General features: G+C 28.8%; 1 protein-coding gene and 3 non-coding genes across 5 annotated transcripts; 2 read left to right on the top strand and 2 right to left on the bottom strand.

The window, feature by feature from the left end:
* Nucleotides 1-1202: 1202 nt before the first annotated feature.
* LOC109600723 (sodium-coupled monocarboxylate transporter 1) lies at nucleotides 1203-5977 on the top strand. 2 transcript variants are annotated; one of them, XM_020016900.2, is made up of 11 exons: nucleotides 1203-1348; nucleotides 3613-3833; nucleotides 3884-4043; nucleotides 4096-4213; nucleotides 4267-4334; nucleotides 4392-4546; nucleotides 4600-4740; nucleotides 4798-5016; nucleotides 5067-5496; nucleotides 5552-5834; nucleotides 5887-5977. In XM_020016900.2, exons 2-10 carry the CDS (start codon nucleotides 3622-3624, stop codon nucleotides 5828-5830), a joined length of 1782 nt encoding a protein of 593 aa, XP_019872459.1. In that variant the 5' UTR covers nucleotides 1203-1348; nucleotides 3613-3621; the 3' UTR covers nucleotides 5831-5834; nucleotides 5887-5977. The 2 variants fall into 2 exon arrangements, with proteins under 2 accessions (XP_019872459.1, XP_049822994.1); XM_049967037.1 differs by lacking the exon at nucleotides 1203-1348 and adding an exon at nucleotides 1768-2182.
* A 1249-nt stretch (nucleotides 5978-7226) lies between these two features.
* Nucleotides 7227-7298, bottom strand: Trnag-ucc (transfer RNA glycine (anticodon UCC)). The gene has a single exon. It is a non-coding gene; the product is annotated as a tRNA-Gly (tRNA).
* Nucleotides 7299-7629: 331 nt separating this feature from the next.
* On the top strand, nucleotides 7630-7701 carry Trnag-ucc (transfer RNA glycine (anticodon UCC)). Its single transcript has one exon. It is a non-coding gene; the product is annotated as a tRNA-Gly (tRNA).
* A 1430-nt stretch (nucleotides 7702-9131) lies between these two features.
* Nucleotides 9132-9203, bottom strand: Trnag-ucc (transfer RNA glycine (anticodon UCC)). The gene has a single exon. It is a non-coding gene; the product is annotated as a tRNA-Gly (tRNA).
* Between the last annotated feature and the right edge of the window lie 12941 nt (nucleotides 9204-22144).

Here is a 22144-nt window from a genome sequence, read left to right on the forward strand (position 1 = left end):
ATTAGATTATATAAAAAAGAAATTGGTTTTAATCAAAATGAATAAATATAATGAAATATAATTAATATTTATTATATACTCATACATATTCATTAAAGAATTTTACTGACATTTGATTTATTACTTTTGATAGACATTTTTTATGTTATATAAATTATGTAATATATATTTTACCTTGTAATTTACTTTCTAGGAATTTTTTAGAATTTTTTTTTTATAAAATTGAGATATTTTACTCTTTTACCCATTTTATAAATATTAAGAGGGTGAATATTACTCAAGTTTATGCAAGTTTTCTGAGATTCGCCTGTTTTCTGGCATAATTTAATAAAAACTTAATTTTTTTATACGAGTAAAATAAGATATGAATAAATGTTGTGTGTGTTTTAAATAATCATTGTACACAATTAATCTCATATTTAGATTATTTTGTACACTAACTAATAAATCTTATAACAATATATCTGACCTTTCAAAATATTTATATTTGTTGCCATTATATCATTTGATAAATACTTATTGCATTGATTTAAATAATATTAAATGTACATGTAATTTATGATAAATGTAAAATCTCTTGTCTTAGGGAGCCAAAGTATAATAATTTATCGAAAGACCCCTTGATTTAATTTCAAAATATACTATTAAATATCATTGTGGTTATTATAGTAATTTAATTATTAAGGCTTATCTTGGAAATAATATACATTTCCAAAACATACATTTACTCAAATTTGTGAAGATGTTGGACAGATGTTTTGACATTTGTCTTTAATATGGACCATGGACTTGCAATAAGAACGAACAGTACATGTTAATTGTTGTTCAAATTAACTTAAAATTCCCAAATTAGAAATGAACTAAGTGTTTCTTAATCAAGTTGATTGAAATGTGGCATCTCTAATAGAATATTTTCACATAGAATTGAAACCAATGATTTTTTTCCTAAGTAATAATGTTTTGTGGTCAATGATTTCATCACCAATTATCTGAGTATATAATTTCTATTTTGTTTATTTAAATAATTTTATATATGTATGTACAATCCCAAATTATTTGTACTTTGAAATTCCTAATGAATCATTTTTTATAGCCTGACATAACGGACAACAAATCAATCTCTTAACCGTGCATTATATTAAACAAATTATTGCTTAAATTAACTGTTCAAAGGCCAGTCATCATGTGTTCAGAACTGGATTTCCATCGCGTTTTGCTAAAATCGTAATTGTTGTTTTAAATTTAGTCACATTTAGAAGTCTCGTGCGTTAGTTAATATTGCGGTGAGCAGTGGAAAGAAAATTGTTTGAACAATGGAAAAATAGTTTGAGTCATTGAAAACAAAAACGTATGTAATTCATTTGATTGGTATGTAGATTAGAGTTTTTTATCCTATCTTTGTTGTTGTGTATTAATTTGAGTAAGCAACCAATAAATAATTTATTTGCTGTGTTAACTTTTGAAGTCTGACATTATATATGAGGTATGACACATTAATTTTATTTAATAGCCAATTGTTTTATTATCTTGATGATAACCTACTTATTGTTTAAAATATTCTGAAAAATATTTCGTAATGGTTAATAATAAATTAATTATTATTTTTTTTACAAATTAAAAATATTAACAAGAATATTATAATAAATATTAATCTAATTTCATAATGTAATGTGTGATTAAAAGATGACACATATGATAAACATACCACAATAAATATTTTGTCTGCATTCAACTCAGTGACGCTCATTTTCTGCGTTATTGAATGCACTTTAACATAGTTGTTGTTGTTCGTGTGTGTTAAGTAATATTTTTTCTTAAATCTATTATTAAATTACGAATAATATGTGTCTTATCTAATTTTAACTTTGTGATACTTCTATTTTAATCTTAAGTCAGTATATATACAGTACGTACGTACTTATCTTTGCCCTAGTATTCTGACAAACTCATTTCATGCAGTGAATTTTCAAAATTGTACCACTGCAGTAGACTATTTCCGTGACGATAACATTATACTTTCTGATTTTACCTTCGGCAAGGTCATTGTTAAATCGAAATGCACATGATGGATATTTACCCGATTTCATTGATTAGTGTGTTTCTCTACGATGTGATTGAAATTCAGAGGTGGCATATTTGTCTGGTTTCTCGTGGTCGACGGAGTCTTGATTAATTATTTAAGGTAATTTTAGCAGTCATAATTTATCAAATATATAAGAAATTTAATTTAAAACAATACCTAAAGAAAATATTGTTTTTTTATTTAAAATGATTGATTTACGTAAATTCAAATATTATAAATTATTCAATAATTTATTTTGGTTATATACCTGAATAAATTTTAAATGAAAATACAAAATTAAATAAATAATTTTGTTTTAAAAAACTTTTTGTCTTTTATGATAATTTATTAATTTATTTACTAACCAATTAAAGCTTTTTAATTTATTTATTTTCTTTTTACATTTGGTAAATTGTGTTCTAAAATTAAAATTTAGTTAATAATTCAAATTAATCAAATTAATATTTATGAATATGAATATTTTTAATATTTTTTGTTATGTGACAACCCTTCTTATAAAGTTTAATTTTTCTTCTTCTAACTTGTATCTAAAATTGTTTTTATTTATTTGCTCTACAACGAAAATTTTTACAATATGCATAAAAAATGTTTGTTAAGATATATTTAGCATTTATTGAAATATAATATCAACAATTACACAATAATTGTTTAATTAATTAGAATAAATATGAAAGTTATGGGAATTTAAAAAATATTCTAAGAACCCAAGTGCTGAAGTGGCAGGCAAAAAAATAAATAATATATTAAAAGTTAATATTTCAAATATCTCTTTAAGAATATAAAACATTATGTATAACATTTTTTTATACATTTTAAAAATGATTAAACAACAATAATTTAATAAATACATATTTTTAATTAATGTATAATCTTGTTCTCTTTTTAATTTCTAATTTAAATAGTTGGTTGATATTTAATATTAAAAGTAAACTAATAAAAAATAATTTGAAAGCCTTTATTCCTAACCAAATTATGTCTAATACATTTCGGCCTTATTTAGTTAATATTCAATTAAAAACACAACATTAAGCTCGTTTAGACAATTTCCTAACATAATACTAACAATAAGTGGCTTCCATTAAAGTGTATTTAGTAAATATAATTGGATATTTAATAATTAATCCGTACTCTAACATTTTAACTTAAATTAATATTTAACATATTAATCAAGAAACGGATACTGCGGAGAATTATTGCCAAAGGCTGTTTCCTATCCGGAGCAACGATATGTTAATCTAACATAAGACCAAAAGCGATATCTCAGTATAAATTCTGAGATTTACAAAATCAGAACAATAACTTAAGTTTCCACGTGTAATTTCCATACGATAAAGAATTATCGATAATTTTGACTAATCCTGAAGGGCATTAAAATTGTTTTTTAAGCTTAAATCTGATGTAATAAAATTTTTTAGTGCACACAGATTTATTCTCCATTGTTACTAGTCTGTTAATTGCTTATTGTTCTTTTAAAAATAACCTTTTTGCAGGTAACACTTTTGTTTCTAACCACAGTTATTGCGTTACAGATTGGAAGAATGGAAGAATTTTATGATAGTACAAGGTATCATTTTGGCAGTGTAGATTATTCTGTCTTTGGTTTTATGTTAGGACTGAGTGCTCTAACTGGGCTGTATTTTGGATGCAAAAGCAGAATATGGAGCAAATCTCAGGATCAGTCTCTAGAAGAGTATCTAATAGGAGGCAGAACCTTAACATGTCTTCCAGTAGCCATGTCTTTAGTTGCAAGGTAAAGGTACATTTATACATTTAGAAACAATTGAACAAAGATATTTTTAGTTACATTTCTGGGGTGACTGTTTTGGGAAGCCCCACAGAAATATATTATTTTGGCAGCCAATATATGTTAATAGTAGCTGCCATATTTATTAGTGGAACAGTTATTACTTTTGTTTATTTACCAGTATTTTGCCAATTGAGGGTGGCTTCCTCCTATGAGGTAAACATATTTAAAAAAAAAAAAAACATAAATTTTAACCTTATTATTTTAGTATTTAGAAATGAGATTTAGTACAGTTGTTCGAATAATGGCTTCTGCCTTTTTTGTATTGGATGAAATTATGTTTTTACCAATAATAGTTTATGTTCCTTCCTTAGCATTTAATCAAGGTAAATTTTACACTAAATTCAAAGTTATTTAAATTAAATAATATATTTTTTAGTTACTGGTTGTGATATACATATCATAGGTACCATAGTTACTCTTATTTGTATATTTTATACATTTCTGGTAAGTTATTATTATGTGAATTCAATATTTATTGACTCAATTATTATATAATTTAAGGGTGGTTTAAAAGCCGTCGTATGGACAGACACTTGGCAAATAATAGCAATGTTTTTATCCACAATAATGGTCATAATCATAGGAACTATATATGCAGGTGGTCCAGGTCCTGTCTTTTCCAAATTTTCTGAAGGTGGACGAGTTATTTTATTCGAGTACGCATATTTTTCATGCACCATACTTTTTATCTAACACTTAATTGTTCTAGTTTCAACACCAGTATGTATCAAAGATACACGTTCTTCAGCGTTTTAATTGGTGGCTTCACCTACTGGACAAGCTTCAATGCTGTCAATCAAACGATGGTGCAACGGTACATGTCCCTTCCCAACTACGCCAAAGCTAGAAAGTAGGTAACTCAACAAATAATCAGAATCGTACACGAATCCCAAATAATTTGTTTCAGGGCAGTCATATTCTTCACAATTGGTGTCTCAAGCTTTGTCTGGCTGTGCACCTACGTTGGATCTCTGTTGTATTATGAATATTCCGGATGTGATCCCATGGTTGCAGGAAGAATAACAGCTGCAGATCAGTTGGTGCCACTATACGTCATGGACTCAGCTGGTAATTTGTCCGGGATTCCCGGCCTTTTTATTTCCGGAGTGTTCGGCGCCTCATTGAGGTAATTACCAATAATAAAAACTTTAAGGTGGATTAACTGGTTGGTTTCAGTTCTTTGTCCGTTGTACTTAACTCGACCGCCCAAGTCATCCTGGAGGATATCATAAAAGGATGCCTGAAAAAGAATCCGTCCGAGGCAAAAGGCAAGATTATTGTCAAAACGATAGTTTTAATTTTGGGGGCTGTTGCTTTAGGTGGACTATATGTGGTTGAACACATGGGTGGAGTATTGGAGATGGCCACTGCTTTTACTTCGATAGCTGCTGGCACAACTTTCGGGATCTTTACTCTTGGTATGGTGTTCCCTTGGGTCACTAGTAAGGGTGCAATTGTTGGAGCATTAGCAGGTATGGCGATATCAAGTACCATAACTTATGGAAGCGAGTACATGGTAGCCACCCATCAAGTTGTTGCTCACAAACTTCCAGTCAGTATTGATGATTGTTACAAATATGGTGTTAACACCACAATGGTTGATCCTGTAGGTAGTTAACCATTTATTTCTGTATCAATACTAACACCAATTATTGTTCTAGGTTTATCCAGATGAATCTCATATCTTTCCATTGTTCAGGCTGTCTTATTTATGGATTACACCTATTGGTGTTGTCACTGTAATTACAGTTGGCCTAATTACAACTTTATTAACAGGAAAAAACGATATAAGAGAAATGGACCCAGACCTAATTACACCTGTGGCTCATTGGATGCTCCCTCCTGAATCTCAAAGGTACAGGGGGGCGGCAAAAACTGCTTTCTTGAACAGGTTTTCGGATCGAGAAAGAATGGTTCAAGAAATGAGATTAACTGAATAATCATGTAAGCTTGTTCAACCTTGTTAATTTAGATAATATTCCATGTTTTGTTTTAGATGGCCCAAACATCAACATCTTCCGAGTACAATGACACGATAGTATTATATGTTTTATATTTATTATAAGAATAAAATTTTAATACACGTTTTTTATTCCACTATTTAAACCAACCCTTATCTTTTATGAAATGAAATATAATGGGAAATTCAATTTTAATTAATAAGTCACATAGAGCTTTGAAAGTAGATTAAATAAAATAACGAGTGAAAATTAATGCGACGTCAACGAAATTTCCGAAGTACATCGATGTGTGTATTAAATATTAATGTCTCACTGCAGCCCATTACGTGCAACCAGCTTCATATTCATCAAGAACGGACATTAATAAATCAAGTGGGTACGGAGTAAAACAAGCAAATTAATGTGTAATTTGCAACGGGAGCAAACACAATTATCCATCAAAGGCCAAGAACATGAAAGGCACTGAAAGTACAGAAATCGGAGTGTGGATTGGCACGGGGGTGGGGGGTGTACATGTGCTGCATCAGAGTTGGCAAATATACATTGTAGCCCCTTGACCATGGATAGAAAATCGTTTAAGTTCAACGTTTACTGCAAGAACCTCGGGGTTATAGATTAAAGCGAACCATTTGTGTACTTATAGGTACAAACGGTTTAAGATCAGATTCAAAAATTAATATCCAACCCTCACTTCAAAGTACTCCTCAATTAGTAACACAATGAACAAACTAATTAATTCAGATCATAAATAACTGGAAACTGCACTGTTATATTTATCTTTGGTTATTATTTACACACCACTGATCTCGCATCTATTCGCAAGTAACAAATTGTGAGAGGGATTTGCATATCTCCATTCGCTGCGCCAAAATACTTTTAAACCGTGTATAATAATTAAACTAAGTTTATTGACAATATCTAAACAGTTAATTTCACTTGCGCCCTGAATTTAAATGAGGGAGACGCAGGACTCGTATCGCCATTTACTGTGCTTATATATAATTAGTTGTATAAGGTTACAAATTATACTACTTATTTTAAAAATGTAAAATAGTGGTATAAAATGGCGCATGCGCCAGTGTATTTATTAATATGGGGTAACCCCCGGTACAGGCTTTAATATCCATTTTATATTTTTCATTTATAGGATCATATATTTAAATTAAAGTAAAAGCGAATCTTCTTAAATTATATTCAGAAGCAAATGTAACTTTCTTGTTATTTAACTCAATATTTAAAGTTTATAGATTGATGAGTGTATTCTGGGTTGCCTACTCGTAAATTGTGGTTCTCACTGTCCGCATTAAATAAATATTAATTTGTGTTTAACACTCAATTAAAATCAAAAAATAAATCATAACTTACAAAAGAGTTATGCGATGGCCGGGAATCGAACCCGGATCAACTGCTTGGAAGGCAACTATGCTGACCATTACACCACCATCGCACCTTATATAATACCCAATTTGATTCAATGATGAGGAGCTTGATTATTTTTACAGATGCATATCCATGACGAATTTCTAATTAGCGCTATCCTATCTTTTTATTTGCATATTTTAATATTTAAATATTCGCATAAATTTGCATGTAATAAAACTTTTTATAAGGCAATGATATCTTCTCAAAACAATATAATATTACAAAAATATTTATATAGAGGTTTAGAAAGTCATAGTAACAAATTTATTATATTTGGTGAAAGTAAAAGATTAAATGCTCTTCATACGTGTAATAACGTATCATAATATCAAGAGAAATTGGGTATTTTTCAAGGTGCGATGGTGGTGTAATGGTCAGCATAGTTGCCTTCCAAGCAGTTGATCCGGGTTCGATTCCCGGCCATCGCATTAATTTTTATTCATCAAGAAAACGGATTAACAAAATAAAATTAATTTTTGGTGTCGGTAAACAATTAACTGACTTCAAAATGTTTTAAGTAAATACATAATAGCCCCAAAAGTGTGTCAAAGAAATTTCCTCTATTTTTTCTGTAATTCTAGTTTAAGTTCAATATAAAATTTATATTTATTATTTATTGAAATGTGAATTTATAGATATAATTAGATTTAAAATTTGAATTTAGTATATAACTGCGCATGCGCGGCACTTGTAAATAGACGCCTAAGAAACAAAAAAGTGGGGGGGCATAATTGTGCCGGTGGAGTAAGTGGTGCATCTCACGTAGCGTCCCTTTGTTTTTAAGGTAATATTTAATTATTAACAACTTTTCGTCATTGACTTGTATATCAGTAGACAGAGTAGGAAGTGACAATCAGTTTGATATATAATTTATCATCAATCATGTCATTAGAACTGTAGAAATTCATATTTTGGTATTTAATGATAAGTAAAGCCCGGATTTGTATGCATTAAAAAATATCAGGAATATTATAGGTCCAGTAGAAAAATACTAAATCCTAAGAATAACAATACATACTTTTTAAACCTTTAAGTGTCAGGATGGGGTAGGAAGTATTTTGCTGCAGGGTTTCATGCCTGCGGATAGAGTAGCATATATTATACCTATTTACACCCCCCTAACAAAAATTTATGGTGGCACAAATATGCAGGAAGTAAAATTCCAACAAGGTTTAAGTATAATCAAATTAAGGTCTGTCCGATTGTAAGATTTTAACACAAACATCATCAAAAGTGTTACTTAAGAAGAAAGAGGGCAAAACATAAAATAGAAGGTAAACTTAGAAGCCATTCTGGAAGAAGCAATAATAAATGAGAAGTGGATTTTCTAAATAAATAAAAAATGAATAAAAACAATAATTGGAAATAGTTTTATTTAGTAGAAATAGCAAATATTTATTGGGTGTTACATATTTTTCATGTTAAACTAATTGATCATTTTGTGGGATAAATTAGTGGAGTTGGCAAATTAATAAAATAAGAAGTAAGAATATTGTTTATATGTGTGGTTAAAGTGTTAATATTCTTTTATCTGTTCTTCAAAACTGTGATTTTCTAATAAGACTAATATTTTTTAAATAGTATTTGATTTTCTCTCAATATTTACTATTAAAATACTTTTGTTTTTTAATAAAATCAACAAACTAACAGATGAGGGTAAGAATTTGATGTAAAAGATTCTGTTATACAATGATTTCAATACTCAATTCCTCATATTTTTGCGACTGAAGTTGAAGTTGATTACTTTTCCATCAAAAGTTTAAATTTGGATAATTATCAACTTTTTTTTTTTTTTTAATAAATAATTATCAACTAACTAAAATAATAATGGATAATTATCAAAAAACACAAAAAGTTATGCGATGGCCGGGAATCGAACCCGGATCAACTGCTTGGAAGGCAACTATGCTGACCATTACACCACCATCGCACTTACTAAATTTGTTGCAGTTTAAACTGAAATCAAAAAGTGTAAACCATACTCAGATGTCCAATTCTTTTTCAAATACAAGTCACCAGCCTCTTCTTTTTAAATGACATTTTATTGATTCAAAAACATTAACAGTTTTATATTTTATTTTAGAATTTTGATGTTATAATCTAAAAGGTAGTATTAAAATAAAATAAAAACATAAAACTGAAACTCATTGATTTATTGAACACCGTGTGCCTTTAAAGGTTTCATAAATGCACAAATAAAATGATGTTAAATAAATTATATGTACATAAATTAATTTTAAAACATATTGTAACGAAATTATTTAGTGGCGTTCCATCATATATTTATGAAACATTGAAAGATTCATTTAATGGGAAAAATGATTTCGTAAAAATGTGCCGTAAATTATTTATAGTCCATTTCATAAAATGAATTAACATTAATGTATTCGATAGCTAAAAAATTAAATATTCTTTTTTAAAAAGACAAACGAGTTGTGAGTGTGGGTGGGCGAAGCACCGGCTTAATTTAACATGTGTCTAAATAATTTGTTTGCCCAAACAAAAAAGTTAATTAAGCGCTTATTTGAATGGCGAACGGGGAAACAGAGAAGTAATAGAAGAAGAAGATGCGGCAGTGAGGCGGCAAGGTGGCGGTGGGGCGGCGGGGCTCTGTACAAATTTAAAGGGTTATGCAATCAATATATTAATCAAGAGCACAAACACAATTACACTTCATTAACGAAGTTTTAATATTTACTAAACTTCTAATTAATACTTCTCAGCACATTGGTATTCAATAATGTTTTAGTTAATTAGTAACGTTGCCTGCTTATAAACCAGACCGGGCTTCTTTAATTATTCTATGTAAACTTTTAAAGTCTTATTTTTAGAGCTTTTAATTAAATTATCATTTTACTTATTTATTTACAGTCTCACTGTTCGTTCGAGAACAACGCGGAAATTACTGCTCTAGCGCCTCTGAATAATTAAGCAACTTCTGTAGTACATCAGTTCTCTGCCTGTCCTTAAACTGTTTATTGAATATTTCCAATTAATACTTAATATCTCATCAATTCATTTAATTTTCCATATTAGAATCTTGATTTGGTTGGCTTTAGATCATTACCTCCATCATGTTTCAGCTTTGAGGATGTCGTCTGAACATTACCTCAATATGGAAAACAAAAGCAACGTGCATTATTTCGTGGGGACCCGATTGAATAGAATGCTTAATAAATAATATTTTGATACCGCCGGGAGATACAAAGCAAAGTTAATTATCCGTGCGAAGTAAATGATTTGAATATTTCAGTGGTCCTTGTTGGATTTCAGAATAATTGTTTACTTTCCATTAAGCCATATCTTTACCTATACTGTGTGTATCTAAGTCTATTTGCCATGTCCTATCTCTTCAAATATTACGCCTGACCGGTATTTGCTTTTATATATCCTGGATCCCACCAAGGGCGAGTGCCCAATGAAAACATTACTTGTTGGTGGATGCGAATAGTTGGTCTTTGGTCATAAAGAAAGTTAATTATGTATGTAAATATATGTATCAGTGCAGATTGCTTTCAACATTTTGGAAGTACGTTTTAACTTATATCAATACAAAATGTTTGAAACACTAAGTTTGGCAAATGATTTACAATATTTATTTTAGTATTAAGTTTTTATAATTTTAGATTTTCAATTGGAAATGGTAAGAAATTTTATCAAAATATTTCTTCTATCCAATTTTTTATAGAAAAGTTAGACTCCTAACAACAGTAATTAAAATATTTACGAATTTAACTTTTATAGTATTAAGATTTGTTATATCCTAGTACTTTTTTTAAAAATGGTCAGAAATTTGTTCAAAGGGAACGAAAATAAAAAATAAAACCAACTTTTTCTATTGAAATTTTATTAGAAATAGTATACAAATATTTTGTTATTTTATTCTACCTAAATGGTTTCTAAAATAATTAATTAACATTAATTATTATTATTATTAGTATTAAGGATATTTTTTGTGTAATAATTATATAAATAAAAATATTTAAATTTATTAATATTAGAAGTTTTTATTTAAGGATTATTATGATGTTATAGTTCCTAAGAATCTTCTGTGTTTGTTAGATTACACAGAAACAAAAAAAATATTTGTATATTGAAAATTATTACAAATTTGTTAAAAAATCTAAGAAATTTCTATTCTATTAAATATAAATTAGTTCTTAAAACCTTTAACTCACTCTCAGAGACTTGGTTTTTTTTTTGTTTTTAAATAAAATTAATTATACTACAAATTTTTCAATATTTTGAAAAACGTTGGGCGCCAATCGATGAATGAATGAATTTTTATAAAATTATATGAGTACATTCGTTCCAGGAATTATTATTATTATTAATTTAAATATTTTTTTAAAATATTTAAAATACTAATGAATATTTAATAGAAATTATCATTTTACATTTATAAGTCCTGAAAACGTTGGGCGCCAATTTTATATGATCAAATATGTAAAAAACTTAAACTAAGTGAAAAAAAAAAAAATCATATAATATTTATAAATGGTGTAATATTAGCTTTAACAAAATGTTATAATGTATATTAAAATATTAATTACATTACAATATTATTAATATTTATGAAAAATGTTGGGCGCCAATTTTTGTGAATCTCTTTTAATAAAATATATATTACTTTTGTTTCCAATAAATATTCAAAGTTTATTAAAAACCAGTATACATTTAAAACTAATATTATTATAATTTTTTGATTCCCTGAGGATTTTTATGAAAAATGTTGGGCGCCAATTTTATCAGAAATAATATATATATATATATATATATATATATATATATATATATATATATATATATATTATATAGGTCAGAAATTTCTTCAAAAGCAACGAAAAAAGAAAAGTTAAAAAATAGTTTTTTTCAAACATTTCGATTAAGCAGGAAGTTAACCCAGTTGGTAAATTTTTCCAAAAAAAAACCGGAGTGCAAAACATTATTCAAATATACAGTCGCAATCAGTCGTATTTTAATGGTCAATTCCGGGAGAACGGTCAGCTTTTTACTGATTTTAAGTACTCGAAACAATATTTTGATACGAAATCCTGGACAAACATACAATTATGGACATCGAGCACCAAAATATTCGCATTCCGCTGCACAATAAAATAGAATAATCCGCAACAGAGCATAGTTGTTGAACAATGCTCGAACAATTCAAAATACATAACGTAAGAGATTTAAATTCGTATTATACCTACTCGAATGGATTTTATTTCAACAATGGCTTAGGATTTAGAATATTCCACATTATTCGAAATATTGTTCAGTAAACCTTTAATTCTATCAAGCATACTTTAGAGTATTCGTTGTGTGCTGCTGCATTTTATAATACATTCCGCTAGGTAAAACACCGACCGATGTTTTTGTTTCTTGCCTTGCCTTTTTGCTTTCCCCAATATTTAATAATGCCACTTTATATTCGTTTGTTTATATGCACGTCAGGGATTAGGGCCAAGCCATGGAAGGGGTTTCGGATACAATTAATTTTCAGTTAAGCAATAATTAATTTTTAAACTGCTAGTCATAACTTTACGATGAGTAATTATGCAACGGAGTTTACCGCATATTTAATTACTCTCATTAATCATCGTACGCCACGCATTGTACTTCCAGATAAGTAAGCCAATTAAATTGCAGCAAGTAACAATCCGAAATCGCTTAATAGCCAATTGAAAGCAATAACGTAAAAAAGCGGCAATTTACCTTGAACATGCAAACATGAATTAACATGAATATTGAGAAATTGTATAGAACGTGATTCTTTTGAAGGTGCATGCACGACGAGTGTTCTAATAAAGGATTCCAAAGAAGTTCAAACAAGTGATTGAATGGTCGTTAGGTAGTGGTAGTGAATAATAAGTTAACGAGTCTTTCACGACGACTAATTGGTCGGGTTTACCGGCACAAAACCCAGGAAATTCTCTAAACAATTTACTGTTCCCATTCACATTCGCCCGCTGCATCTCCGCCCGCGTCCTGCTATCCTGCTACCGCCTCGCTCTCCTGCAAATGCCTCTTTTGTCCCCTTATAATTTTATCTAATTACTTGCTTATTCGCGCAAATTCACAATTAAGCTCCAGTCCAGGAACGGGCGCGTTTAACCGTTATCTGCAGTTTTATCTTGCGGATGGTGTGCACGCTTAATTTAATCAAATTTTCCAATTGAAATAAATATTTACCAGTGGCCACGCTCGTTTCCACTAAAACGATTTTGTTTACACGAATTTTATGCACTCCATATTCTCTACATGTGTGTGTGTATAAATTTAACTTAATTAATTAATTAATTAAGGTTTACGTATTTCAAATTAATTTGGATACTATTTATTATTTTAAGAGTAAAAAGAATTGTTTCTTTTTAGTTTTTTGTGGATGTATTTTTAAATAAATTTATTCATTATATTACAATTTTTTTAATATTATGAATAATTCGTTTTAGGTATTATTATTATTATTATTACTTTAAATATTTTTTCAAACTATTTAAAATACTAATGAATGTATGAGAGAAATCATTTTACATTTGTTAGTCCTGAAAACGTTGGGCGCCAATTTTATATGATCAAATATATAAAAAACTTATACTAAGTGAACTATATTAAAATTTCATATAATATTTATAAAGGAATTAATATTAGCTTTAACAAAATGTTGTAATGTATTTTTAAATGCTTTTATTAATTATATTACAATATTTTTAATTTTTGTGAAAAATGTTGGGCGCCAATTTTAATGAAAACTTATTTATATTTCTTATAATAAAATAAATAATGGTGGTCAGAATACTATTTTCACAATAATAATAATCATAATAAACGAATGTCAGTTACAACACAATTTAGTCATATTTATTTAAAGTACTATTGAATGTTTAAGAGAAATTATCATTTTACATTTATTAGTCCTGAAAACGTTGGGCGCCAATTTTATATGACCAAATTATAAAAAACTTAAACTAACTAAACTATATTAAAATTACATATAATATTTATAAAGGATGTAATATTAGCTTTAACAAAATGTTGTAACGTATTTTTAAATGCTTTTATTAATTACATTACAATATTTTTAATTTTTATGAAAAATGTTGGGCGCCAATTTTAATGAAAACTTTTTTATATCTATAATAAAATAAATAATGATGGTCAGAATATTATCTTCACAATAATAATAATCATAATAGACGAATGTTACTTACAACACAATTTAGTCATATTTATTTAAAATACTACTGAATGTTAATAGAAATTATCATTTTACATTTGTTAGTTCTGAAAACGTTGGGCGCCAATTTTATATGATCAAAAAATTAAAAAACTTAAACTAAGTGAACTATATTAAAATTTCATATAATATTTATAGAGGATGTAATATTAGCTTTAACAATATATTGTAATGTATTTTTAAATGCTTTTATTAATTAGATTAGACCCCATTGGCTTAACAAGACTTAAAATAGGTTCTTCATATCCTTTTTAAGGTTGTAAGGTTTGATCTCTTGCATTTTTTTAACGAAATATAAGTTGCCAATGATGTAAAGAAAAACGTATTAAATATTATAAATATATCTGGAAAATTTGATCAATAAATATCTTATAATATGGTATATTATTATTTTATTTAACGTAGAAGTAATAATATAATAAAGTGGAATAATTCACTTCATTGGTTTAGTCATTGAACCAGTGTTCATGTTTGTGTATGGAAAATATAGAGAATAAAATGTATCGCCTGGGGCGGTACAGCGTACAAAAAACACGAAAATTTTGTTTAGATAATTAATTTTTAATATCGAATTTAAAACTACACCGCAATTTAAATAATGAAATACGTGGCCGGCGTACAGAACATTCAGCGGCAAATATTTATCAAAATTGTTCAATGGAATATCACTTTATTGTGTGGCAAAATAATTATTTTTGTTTATTCGCTTGGACAAAAGTTAACAATAGAATAGGTTTTTAATTTTTGTGTCCGTTTTGTGCGCCGCTCGTGTGACTAAATAAACGTAAATTTTTAATTATTGACCATCGATGCCTTCGGCTGAAACAGAATTAAATTTCTAGCCATTGTTAAATACACCCGAACCAGTCCGGCCGCCCGAATGTCTGTGAAAGTTACCGTTGTCTCCATTCTAATTAAAAAATGTCCATTGCATCCAATTTTGCAACACTCTCCGCCCCCAATATCCAGTTGCATTTCCGCGAATTACTGCCAAACCGAACAATGTTTTCACTTCTAAAACCAATTCATTTATTATTAAACTTGATTTGCTGGCTATCAAAGTCGTTTTCTCTGCTGTGGCTTCATTTAATTTACACGAAAACATCCTCGGTGTTCCAAATTTGTTTTATTCTGTTGATGATACTTCAATATTTTAGGTCATGACTGTCTTGTCTCAAGTTGAGTTTTTGATAATTTAATGTCTTAGAACCTTGAAGTTGAAATTTTTAAAGACATCAACTTCTTAAGGAATCAATAAATATGCATTTTATTTTTAAATATATACTGATTTTTAATAAACTTTGAATTTATTAGTATAGTATAATTATTTGTATATAAATATTCATAACTCGTTCAATGGAAAAAGAATCATCATATTTATTATGTCGTTAACTAACTTATTTCACCCTTTATCATATATTCATCAATTTATTATTAAGTTGATACGAAATTTAATGTTTTAGTACTTAGAAGTCATTTAAAGTTATTTAACCTACATATGAGTAAAATTACTTCAGGGGTAGGTAGGGTATCAGTTTATATATTAAATTATCTATTAAATAAATCGACTTTCTGAAAGTCGTCTGAAGTGTCTTCAGAAATACTTAGTGATAATGTTACATTAAATATAAAACATTTCTAGATTTAATCTATATGTGGGTAACATTAACTTAAGGGTTGGTGTTAAATATTAAATTATTTATTAAATAAATAATTTTTGCTAAAAGAACTGAGATGATTTCCTTGACAATTAGACAGTGTCTTCAGAAATATTTAGTGATATTGGTTTAAATATGAATCACGTATAGGTTTAACCTACATGTAAGTAACAGTAACCGCGATAACTCATGTTCAATACATGTTCCTCGCCGATTGCGCCCAGCTTCTTTGCACAACTTAACGTTGACAGGAAACTCATTAAAATTCAACAGTTAGCGAAGTATTTCATTATAAATGTACGTTTATAATTTAAAGTTGATGTAATTTAATAATGTAGATTTATGTTCGTTTTTCTAGGCTCAAATCTTTGGTTATAGTAGTGTGTACCTTGTTTCAGCGTTTCCCTTCGGACACCGCCAAGATTAATGCCCCTATAATTCACTTCGTATGCAATTTCTGTGGTAAATTCCTTTTCGGAACAGGTACAAAACATTGCCGGTCGCTGCGACGCTCTCCACTCTCTTCTCACCACCGCATCCACTGCGCAACGCACCCGCTTTATTTTATTATATTTAAATTGCGCCCAAAAGGACAAACGCCACTTAAACACTGGTTATTTATTGCTGTCGCACTTTTTCGCCAAGGCATGTGTGTGCCCTGCTGTTATTTATAAGTGCAGAAGTCCCAATTCGTGTACCTTTTTAATTATAATCCAATGCACCAGAAAACCACAATATTTAACGGAATTAATGGGGGGAAATGTCCAGAAATTATGATAAATGACTCGCCATACGTACCTTAATTTTATTTGCACCATAAAATTACTGTAATTTCACACCACGTAAAAACAGTTGATGTTTATGGACGGACAAGACTGACAACTCGGGGTGCAAGTCTGGCGAGGTGTTTCCGAAAGGGGTCCTCCGAGGATATCCCCGCGTCAGTTCAACGTATTTATTTTTCAGGTTCTTCCGACAAGCGGCTCCGTGAAAATACATGCCAACCCCTGAATTATGTATCACAACTTATGGAATTACATATATACACTTTAAGTGTTTTGTGTAATTACTTTTCCGAGTGGTGTTGCAACATTTTAAAATATGCAGTGCGATGTTTTCGGTCCCTGACGTCTTTTAAAAGTATATGCGAATGGTGAAAATTTAAAATGACATCTCGTACAACGTGTGTAACGAATGAAATCAACGTTGGAACCTTCGGATAAAGACTAACTACTTAAAAGTGTGTTTGTTTAGTGTCACACTCGTTTAGTGCACTGCACAAATATAAACGTAATCGAGGCAAACGTGTATAATAACCACCTGCAAATTAGAAATAATAACACAAACTATGTAGTTAAATTGTAAAGATCAATATGGGTATCGTTGGAGGTCGGCCGACACATATAGCGTAGCACAAGCACTTCAGTTTGTTTTTCATTAAGAAACACTAATGGTTGTTTTAAAACATTTGCCTGTACGTTGTGTGTTTGTCTTAGTCGGGTGTATTATTTGCGTTCGGTGTTTCAAATGGACACACGCTCATGACTTAATTCCCAAGAAAAACAAATCCGTATGGGTCCCCCTTTCTTGTCCCTCGGCGACAGCGACAACAGACTGCGACAACTATTCATAAGCGAAAATCAACAACACACAATAAAATTAGAGTAAATGGATCATGTGAAACAGTGGTATAATTAAATGTGGCTGAAAGATGTTTCTTCAACACCACTGAGTAAAAAACTGTTTTCCATAAGCGAAAATCAACAACAGTGATTTAATACGAAAAAATTAAGATTGAAGGAAACTGGGGGAAGTACTTTATAAGTAAAAATTAAAGACACAATAAAATGTTTGTGTAAATGGATTCCAGGTATTTTTACCTTCCGTTTAAAACTATTGTATGAAAAGGAATCATGTGAAACAGTGGTATAAATTCAGGAAATTTAACATTAAAGGAAAGAAAGAAACTGAAAGAATTCTCTTGAACAGTACTGAGTAAAATCTTTTTTTATAAGAAAAATCAACAATAAATAATAAAGTTAGAGCAAATCAATTTGCTGTATCCCTTTTTCTTACAATTATATTAAATTATTAGAAATGGAGTCATCTGTAACAGTGATTTAACACAAAAAAATTAATGCTGAAGGAAACTGGAGGAGTTCTCCATGAAAGTACTGAATGAAATCCAATTTTCATAAGTAAAAATCAAAGATACACAATAAAATTTTTATGTGAATGGATTCCAGCTATTTTTTCCTTACTTTTAAAACTATTGGACGAAGAGGAATCATGTGAAACAGTGGTATAAATTCAGGAAATTGGACATTAAAGGTAACTGAAAGAATTCTCTTGAACAGTACTGAGTAAAATCTCTTTTTTATAAGAAAACTCAACAATAAATAATAAAATTAGTGTAAATCAATTTGTTGTATCCCTTTTTATTACCATTATATTATATTATTACAAATGGAGTCATCTGTAACAGTGATTTAACACAAAAAAATTAATACTGAAATAAATTGGAGGAAGTCTCCATGAAAGTACTGAATGAAATCCACTTTTTATAAGTAAAAATCAAAGATACACAATAAAATTTTTGTGTAAATGGATTCCAGGTATTTTTTCCTTACTTTTAAAACTATTGGACGAAGAGGAATCATGTGAAACAGTGATATAAATTAAGGAAATTTGACATTAAAGGAAACTGAAAGAATTCTCTTAAACAGTACTGAGTAAAATCTTTTTTTATAAGAAAAATCAACAATAAATAATAAAATTAGAGCAAATCAATTTGCTGTATCCCTTTTTCTTACAATTATATTTAATTATTAGAAATGGCGTCATCTGTAACAGTGATTTAACACAAAAGAATTAATGCTGAAGGAAACTGGAGGAAGTCTCCATGAAAGTACTGAATGTAATCCACTTTTCATAAGTAAAAATCAAAGATACACAATAAAATTTTTATGTAAATGGATTCCAGGTATTTTTTCCTTACTTTTAAAACTATTGGACGAAGAGGAATCATGTGAAACAGTGATATAAATTAAGGAAATTTGACATTAAAGGAAACTGATGGAATTCTCTTGAACAGTACTGAGTAAAATCTCTTTTTTATAAGAAAAATCAACAATAAATAATAAAATTAGTGTAAATCAATTTGTTATATCCCTTTTTCTTACAATTATACTAAATTATTAGAAATGGAGTCATCTGTAACAGTGAATGAAATCCACTTTTTATAAGTAAAAATCAAAGATACACAATAAAATTTTTGTGTAAATGGATTCCAGGTATTTTTTCCTTACTTTTAAAACTATTGGACGAAGAGAAATCATGTGAAACAGTGAGTACTGAGTAAAAAATATATTAATTAAATAAACAATATAATTAAAAAAAGCTTTGTTATTTAAGTTTATCAAATAAGTTTAATCTTAAAATATAATTAATATATCTAGAAGAATATAATGTACAAAAAACAAACATTATTTATTTCAAATTATGGTAACTGAGTAATTTTAAATATTTAGGACTTTTATTTATATTAATTTATTTAAAAAAATATATTAATAATAATTGAATTATAAAATTATTTAAATAATTTAATAGAATAATGTTCAATATAATAATTATAACAAATTCTACATTCGGTGAAGTAGATTTTAAAAAATTTATAATTTTATATTTTACATGTTCTCGTGAGAGTTTTATACCGTGATGTATGAATTATTTATTAAAACAGCGATATATTTAAACATATCATTTCAAAATTTACATTTTTACGTGGTTATGAAATAGTTAGTAGTTATTAATAAATGATGGAAGTCACCACATTTTATGCAACGTACGAACTTTTATAAAACATGTTATACAAAATAACCGACCAACTTTTTTAAATAAATTTTAAAATATAATAGTGGTATATTTAATACATTCCTGCTTTTTCGTATACAATGAATATTTAAAAAGTACTCCATTTATTACATCCGGTCATTTCTTTAATTTGATCGCATGTGAGTCGGACGGATAGATTTACAGCTTTCCATTCCGCTGCAGAAAGCCACAAAAATAATAGATAAGCTCATCCTAGTTGAGTATTAACTAATTAATACCCCCAATTTACTAATTTGTTTTTTTCGGGCTGCTTTATACTTAAACCCACCTGTTTGTTTTATGATATATTAAAGCAATTAGTCCGAGGTTGCTTTATTAGTTGATCGTAAAGGCTTAGAAATAAAATTAGTTGATCTCACTAACTGATACCAACTAAGGTAGTTAAATCCTCTCACAAACACACACCTCTTAAAATGCAATTTATATTATGATAATGGAATTAATCATCAACAACGATAATAAGACATAAATTTATGTTAGCTACATAACATAAAAGCAACGATTTCCGTTTGTGCCCTAATGCGATTGGATCTTACGCCGTACTCATCTATTGTTTAATATGATTCCACATTGGCAAACACCGTCATGATGAAAGAAGGACCGTCTATATCAAAGACATATTCCCAGAAGGATTAGTCGAGTAGTGTGAGTAGTGGAGAATGGAACGAAAGGCATGGAAACGGTTCAGTTACGGAAAATACCGTAGGAAAACGGCAGGTGCATTTAAGCCCCTTTCCACCGATATCGGGAGTGTTGAATTTGTAAAAATATTCCCCATTATTGTCGCCCCCGCTATTTGTCCCGGCCAAAATCAGATGTTAACAATTAATAAAACACCCCCGGGGGGGTTGAGGTACGCGATCGTGGCAAGAACTATAAACTCCGGTTGATTTAAACCCCTTAAAAATGATATACGCGGCCGACACATAAATTAGCGGGGGTCGGGGCCGGACGGTTAATAAGCACCTGCTGAAATTGATGCATGAGGGCTAAATACAGGACTGCACGTACCGCCGTAGCCCAAAGCGCCCGCTCGCCAAGATATATTGCACAGATTCACATGTACTTCCTAAGCATCAAATACTTCTTTAATATGCTAATGGTATTCAATACACTTCGGTAATTATACGGTTTTGAAACAATATTTAACGGTGCTCTCAGCTATGAATCAGACAAAGAGTGGTGTTCGCTTGAAAAAATAATGCGAAGATTATCTTTTCAACATTAAAAGATAATATCGGAGCGGCCCGGCCGTAATTATGCAAAAGATAGACGATCTTGAAAAATGGAAATCTATTATAGTATTTCCAGTCTATTGTTTTATGGGTTTGGTACGATGCTTTTGCGGAACAGCCCAAATGGGTGACAACTCTTGTACCATTGTAATCGGAGATAATTTCAAAATTCATATTTAAATATGTATTTATTACACAAGGATGGATTAAGGAAGACAAATCTACTCCAGATTCTGTGTTAACCACTATTTGAGGGAATATAGAGTCAAATTAGAAGGATTCAAACTTATTCTAGACGTTAATACACCAAAAAATCATTTACAAAATATTTGAAATTGTATAGAAAAATGAAAAAAATTATGAATATTAAAACTGTTTATCACAATTTAAAAAATAAATAAGAAAATATGAAAAAATATGCAGTAAAAAAGTTATATATTTTAAATTGTTAAATTTAATATTTTTGTTTGTTAGTAAAATTCTTTGATTCAAACAAAAAAGGGCTTGAAATATTATTTTTTATAAATATTAAAGTAGTTTTCCACAATTTAGAGGTAAATTTGAAAATATAGCAGGATCCAAATTTATTATATATGTAAAAATGTGTAGTTTAAAAATATTTTTTGATTGTTAAAAATGTCATTTATTACAACAAAAATTATTTTAAATAGATTTTTTATGTTTATAAATATTAAAAATACTTCAGTTAAATAAATTAACAGGAAAATATAAAAAAATAAAAAATGTGAAGAAATACACAATGTAAAAACTACATATTTCAAATAATTATTGTTAAAATTAAATATTTTTGTCTGTTAGTAAAATTTTTCTTTGATTAAAACAAAAA

Source organism: Aethina tumida, chromosome 4 (genome assembly GCF_024364675.1).
Source record: "Aethina tumida isolate Nest 87 chromosome 4, icAetTumi1.1, whole genome shotgun sequence".
Lineage (NCBI taxonomy): Eukaryota > Metazoa > Arthropoda > Insecta > Coleoptera > Nitidulidae > Aethina > Aethina tumida.

Excerpts from the sequence above, each read along its gene's own strand:
- LOC109600723 (XM_020016900.2), top strand. The coding sequence starts at position 3,622 with ATGGAAGAATTTTATGATAGTACAAGGTATCATTTTGGCAGTGTAGAT. Across the intron at positions 4,547-4,599 it reads GGACGAGTTATTTTATTCGA|TTTCAACACCAGTATGTATC; the intron begins GTACGCATATTT and ends TAATTGTTCTAG. Across the intron at positions 4,741-4,797 it reads AACTACGCCAAAGCTAGAAA|GGCAGTCATATTCTTCACAA; the intron begins GTAGGTAACTCA and ends AATTTGTTTCAG.